Raw genomic sequence first — 6,361 nt, 5'->3', positions numbered from 1 at the left:
CGGCGGGGGTGGGGTGGGGTGGGCGGTGAGGAGAGCAGGCGGGGAGAGAGAAAGCCAAGGAAGAAAGATCTACATGTGTCCACGTCACCTCCAAAGGGGCAAACTCAGGGCTGCGGCGTGATCGTGTGCGGAAACACTGCCCAGCGTGAAGGCGGGGCGTGTTCGACCCACACGGACGCGCGGGGCCTCTCGCACTCTCAAAGCCTACAAGACACGCGTGTACCATGTCTACCGACCGATACGCCGCCATTGCACGGAGACAGCTGAGCTCCTGGTGGCTCTGCCGGGTTAGGGCAGTCGGTTCCTGCGACAGCCCTGTGAGGAGTCGGCACTGCCGGCGGCTCTAGTTTCTGAAACGGGGCAGCTGAGGCCCAGGGGGGTGGTGGCCGTCCAGCCTCACACGGCAAGCCCGTGGCAGAGCAGACGACCCAGACGGGGGGATCCGCGCACCTCCATCCCCGGGGAACTCGTCCCAAGTGTCTGCTGGATGCCGGACCATCTGGTGGCGCGGTTGCCACATCGGGGGCCCACTACCCCCGTGACGATGGAGAGACGGAGGCCCAGTGCAGAGCCGCCAGCGGGGGGGCAGGCTGACTTGCTGTGAGAGTGGCCCGTCCGGTAACTGTGTCCCCGGCACTTTGTTCACAGCCTCTCACGTGACTCTCGCAGCTGCCTGGGAGGTGGGGGCTACAAAGGGCCCCTCACAAGGGACCTCAAGGGAACCCCCATTTTGCAAAGGAGAGGACAGGCTCTGCAGAAAGGGTGTGGGGCCAGGACACTGGGCCCTCGAGCCCAGCCAGTGAGCTCTGGTGAGCGCAAGGCTGGGGACTGGCCCGTGGGCCCCCCACCCCTGTGTTGGTTTCGCTCATGAGGCCAGCTGGGGCCAGGGTCTTATGGGGCAGGAGCTGTACAGAGCAGCACATGTGAGCCGATGACATCATGTCTGCAGGGGCCCCTTGGGGTGCAGCCCAGCTGCAGGCACCCGGCTGGAGCCTCTGGGAGGGGGCAGGTGATGGGGCCAGGTGGGCCAGATCGGGAGGGCGGTGATGGGGGTCTCCACAGCCTCCTCCTGCACACCCTCCACACAGCTCTGGACGCCAGACATCAGAGCCCTGGGTCAGAGCGAGGCCCCAGGGCCGGGGCTTCTCTCTGGAAGCCGAGGCAAGGCAGGGTGTGTGAGGGAGAAGGGAGTGGCCTCCAGTGGTCAGCAGGTATGAGCGGCAACCAGGGGCCAGCTGGAATCCGCTCAGCAGTCCCAGGTCCTCTTCACATCCCCATTTCACAGATGAGGAGAGGTGTCTCCGAAGGCGACACTTGTGGAGGTCACAAGTGAGGAGGCGTTCAGAGTTCAGACTTGGACCAGAGCCGATGGACTCGCGGCCCAGCGCCGTCTCTTACACCTGTCAGGGTGGGAGGGTGGAGACAGGGAGGGAAGATGGACTGAAGGGGGGGGTGCTGCCTCAGTCCTAGAAGGCTTCATGGAGGAGGGGGCTGGTTCATGTTGGGTCCTGAGGCCTCCCACGGGGCGGGGTCAGTTGGGGCCTCACCAGTACCCCTCACCTCTGCAGGCATGGCCTCCTCCCGACGGGCTCCCTGCGTCTGGCCCAGGTCCAGGTGGGTGACAGCGGCAGCTATGAGTGCATGGCCAGCAACCCCGCAGGCTCTGCCTCCCGCCACTACGTCCTCCGGGTGCAAGGTAGGTCCCAGCATGATGGCCTGGGTTCCCCGGCCCTGCCTCCCATCGCCCTGCCCTCCCTGCCTCTCAGGGCACTGCCCCCCACCTGTCAGGCCCTGTCACCTCTCCATGGTCACCTCCACCTCCTGACTTCCCAAGGCCCAGCCCCCCTTCCTCACGCCCTTCTCCACCTCTCCCTGTACCCCCCTGTGCCCCTCAGCTGGAGCCTGGAGAGGCAGTTCATAGCCACCCTGTCCCCGGAGTAGAGGGCAGAGTCCGGGGTGGACCTAGGTGGGGAGGCAGTTGGGGATCAGAGACCCTGAGGGTGGGTCCAAGAGCACATCTGAGTCCCAGGAACCAGAGAGCAGCAGCCTTAAGAGGCTGCGGGGTGCCACTCGGAGCCCCCTTCCTGCCTGGAAACCCAGAGCCCCCAGGGAGCCCCTTTCCGACTCCCGCTGCAACCCCCGCCGGGTCACGCGGCTCTCGATACCCCTGACGGGATCCTTGCTGCCTGGTGCACGCCTCCGTGCCAGGCGCTGCGAGGGCCCTCCATGCATGCGCCCCCCTCTCCACAGGGCTCCCGAGCATCCCGCGGGGTCCTGGCTCCCTGACAGGGAGCTGTGGGGTCTCACGGCAGACGTCCGCCCGGGGGGCCAGGCGCCATCTGGAGCAGCTGGCCGAGTCCTGTACTGGGGGCCCTGGGCGGTTTCTACGTTGTTAGATGACTGAAGAAAAATGTCAAAACCAGTAAAGGGACAGTGTTTGGCGACATTTGGAGATGATGTAAAATTCCAACGTCAGTGTCCACAAGTGTGCGTGGGGGGTTAGAACGAGCCAGTGTCATGGTTGTCAGAAGGTTTGATGACATCCAGTTCTCAGAACACTGGTGCAGTTCCTGTTTCCAGCCAGTGCGAGCCGTGGGCGGTGGCAGGGACATGCCCCTGGGTGGTCCTGGGCAGCAAAGACCTGGGCTGAGGGAGAGGCCGGGTCCCCCTGGGCGGTCTTATCTAGGCTGTGTGGCTGTCCCTCAGCTTCCCTCGAAGACCCAGGACCCTGTCACGGTCTCCCACGCAGCACCTGAGCAGGGAGGCCCCTGCACTGGCTGCTCCTGGCCCGCCCGGCCTGGGCGCTCTGCCGGCACTGCCTTCGGCTCACACCAGCAGAGGGAGGGGAGGCCCCGGCCAGGCCCTACGGTCTTTCCAAGCCTCAGTTTCCTCATCTGCAAAATGGGCGTGCCATCACTGCCCCACAGGAAGGGTGGGAGGACGTGGAGGACGAGGAAGTGACGTGAAAACACGATAGGAAAGAGATGAAACCGCCACCCTCCATGGCTGGGCAGGAGACAGGAGCCATGTCTCATTGGCTGACAGCCTTGGTGCCGCCTGTCACCGCCACCCTCCTGGTGGCTCTGGGACAAAGGGAAGCTGAGGCTCGGCCATGCGGGTTCCCAGCTGTGCAGGTCCCTGGCCTCGAGGGCCCCTGGCCGTGTGTCATGACTTTAATGAGCGTCATGGGTGCCAGCTGCCCTGGGCGAGTGAGGGGGTGACGGAGCTCAGAGTGTCAGGTCAATGCCCGATCTCAGGGTCCGTGTGGGGTGTTGTGTCTTTCCCCGACCCGCATACTGTCCCCGTAATACTGGCCAGTGCCAGCTGTTGATGGCAGAGCTGTGCTTGGGTCTCGGCTTGGCTTCCTCCCTTGACCCCCTCCCCACGGCCTGTCAGTGCCCCCTCAGGTGCAGCCGGGCCCTCGGGTCCTAAGGGTGCTGGCAGGAGAAGCCCTGGATCTGAACTGCGTGGCTGAGGGCAACCCGGAGCCCCAGCTCAGCTGGTCCAAGGACGGGGTCTCCCTGTGGGGTGGGGGGCCCGAGGGCTCCGTCCACTTCGCAGCCATCGAGACCTCCGATGCCGGGACGTACCGCTGCGAGGCCTCCAGCAGCGCCGGGGTAGACGCCTGGGAGCTGGAGCTCAGGGTGTTGGGTGAGCCCCCGGGCCCCTCCCCAGCCGCTGGGGCGCTGGGCTCTGTTGAGGGTGGACCCTTGTGCCGGAGAGCTCAGGGGGGGCCTGCGCTGCTCTGTGGGGGCCAATCATGTGACAGCCCTGCTAGCCCTGATCACACACCCCCCAGGAGACTGAGGGGTTCTGGAAGGACATGCTCCCCTCGCTGCACCCAGCCCACTAACCCTGGACCCTGCTGGGAGCTGCAGGCATTGGGCTAGGGATGTGAGTATGGGCTGTCATTTGTCCCCAGAGCCACCACACTGGGGCGCCAACGAGACCAGTGGCCTGCTGGAGCGTGTGGCTGGAGAGGATGCCAGCCTGCCGTGCCCTGCCAGAGGTAAGGCTAAGCCCAGAGCAGAGAGAAGCCCGTGCCTGCCCTCTGGCACCCTGGGTCTCACACTGGGCAGTGCCCTCCAGCTATGGAGGGTGTGGGTCCTCACCCCTCACCAGGCATTTCAGCCTATGCACAACCCTACAGGATGGGTATCAACATTTGCTCCCGTTCATTAGGACAGCCCAGGCCCAGAGCGGGCACGCAATTTGCCTAAGGTCACGCAGCCAGGAAGCGACTTATAGTATGGTTTGGATTGACCCTAGCCCTGCCTGCCTTTTATGCCCTGCACCCCTCAGCACCTGGGGGGTGGCAGCTGGGGGGGCCCTTGCCTGTTGAGGATATGTGGTCCCTGTCACCCCCAAGCCTCAGACTCTCTCAAAGGATGAGTTCACATGGTCCCGGGCAAGCCAGTGTCTGGGGCCCAGACAGCCACCTCTGCCAGTGCCTGGCCCTGCCTGGCTGTGCCCTTGGGCAGCCCACACTTCCTTCCTGAGGCTATTTCCTCATCCTCAGGGGGCAGGCCAGCCGGCCAGTGGGAGGCTGCTGTGTGCACTCAGGGGGGCTCCAGGCCTGCACTCGGGGAGGCCCCACAGGCACACGCCCCACCTGCCTCTGTCTGCCGCAGTTTCTTTCGGCCTCGGGGCTTCACCTAGAGAGTGTCCCGCTCCCTGAGGACAAGCGGTCCCCCTGTGTGGTTGGGGTTCCCAGGGCTGCAATGGCTGGAGCTCCCCCAAGCCGCCCCGCCCCCCAGCTGCCTCTAGGCTCAGCTGTTCCCTCAAGCCCAAGGTGCCAGGGAAGTCCCTGGCCGGGACCAAGGGAGGGACAGGAGGAGCAGGGCTGGCATCTACAGTGCTGGAGGCAGGCACTGTGTGGGAGCTCTGGGGCCCCTCCAGCCCCGGTCCTCAGAGCTGCCCTCTGGGGGGGCTCCAAGGTCCCAGCTCCATCATGGCGCCACCTGGTGCCAGCTTCGGGTAACAGCAAGCAGCTGTTCTGTGTCCTAGGGAGGCAGGATGGGGAGGTGGGAGGTTGGGGGGGTGGTGAGCCCCACAGCATCCTCCTTTGGACCTGGTCAGGCAGGAGCCTGTCCTCTGGACTAGACTTCAGCCTCTCCAGTAACACTGCCTCCCAGGCTGCCCGGCCTCCTTTTTGAGCTGGCACCACCTGGTGGGCAGAGCCAGGCGCCGTCTCCTGGGCCCCCAATGCTGGGCCAGGAGGGCTCTGGGGGCCTAGGGGACTGCCCAGTCCAGCACCTAGCCCATGGGGAGCCCTGACAGGTGACGCTCCCCATTTCCTCATGAGATGGAATGGGAAGGCCAAGAACTGGCACCCACACGCTGGTGACTTTGAGCTCCTGGTCCACCTCCGCACGGTGGGGACAGCAAGGTGGAATGAGAGGTTCCCGAGCTCCAGGCTTCTGGCACTCAGAGCTCTTTCAGGGCAGGGTTTGGGCACTCAGAAAGGGTCTCTAGGGCTGGCAGGTGGCATGGTGGCTCAGGTGCTGGGCTCCCACGTGGCCCACCTGGCAGCTTGAAACTCAACCAGGCACATGTGTGTGCCCAAATCTCTAGAGGGGGTGAAGAAGGGATTGGGGCGTGGCCATCCCGTCAAGTGGGGTGCTTTCTTGATTTCTGTCTCTCTCTCCCTCCAGCAGGCACACATGCCCTATAGCAAAAGTATCTCTAAAAATCGTCTCCTGAGTTGAAATTTGGTGCCCCCTTGGGCCAGCAGCTCTGAAGGCTTCATCCCGTGGGTGGGGGCTCTCGAGAAACTGAAAGAGCTGGGGGGCTGTTGTGAGTGTGTGTGCACCACGTGACATGTGTGTGCAGTGTGTGGGGTGTGTGTGCATGGTATATACGGTGTGTGTGCGTGGGGTGTGGGTGTGCATGTATACAGTGTGTCTATATGGTGTATGGGGTGTGGGTGTGCATGTATATAGTGTGTCTATATGGTGTGTGGGGTGTGTGTGGGGTGTGGTGTGCATTAAGTATACAGAGTGTGTATATGGTGTGTGGGGTGTGTGTGGGTGTGCATGGAGTATACAGTGTGTGTATATGGTGTGTGGGATGGGTGTGGGTGTGCATGGAGTATACAGAGTGTGTATATGGTGTGTGGGGTGTGTGTGTATACAGTGTGTGTATATGGTGTGTGGGGTGTGGGTGTGCATGGAGTATACAGTGTGTGTATATGGTGTGTGGGATGTGGGTGTGCATGGAGTATACAGAGTGTGTATATGGTGTATGGGGTGTGGGTGTGCATGGAGTATACAGTGTGTGTATATGGTGTGTGTGTATACAGAGTGTGTATATGGTGTATGGGGTGTGGGTGTGCATGGAGTATACAGTGTGTGTATATGGT

At 63.1% G+C, this 6,361-nt stretch overlaps 1 protein-coding gene across 1 annotated transcript in view; it reads left to right on the top strand.

Moving 5' to 3' along the window:
* Positions 1 to 6,361, top strand: part of HMCN2 (hemicentin 2) — a 170,726-nt gene that overhangs the window by 71,696 nt on the left and 92,669 nt on the right. The window contains 3 exon segments of the mRNA XM_014583202.2: positions 1,569 to 1,696; positions 3,397 to 3,651; positions 3,923 to 4,009. Of these exon segments, the coding sequence (XP_014438688.1) occupies positions 1,569 to 1,696; positions 3,397 to 3,651; positions 3,923 to 4,009 (470 nt within the window).

The sequence above is a fragment of the Tupaia chinensis genome, unplaced genomic scaffold (genome assembly GCF_000334495.1).
Source record: "Tupaia chinensis unplaced genomic scaffold, TupChi_1.0 Scaffold144168_1, whole genome shotgun sequence".
Classification (NCBI taxonomy): Eukaryota; Metazoa; Chordata; class Mammalia; order Scandentia; family Tupaiidae; genus Tupaia; species Tupaia belangeri.
Note: the sequence above shows the minus strand (reverse complement) of the source record. Positions and strands in the feature narration are given on the sequence as shown.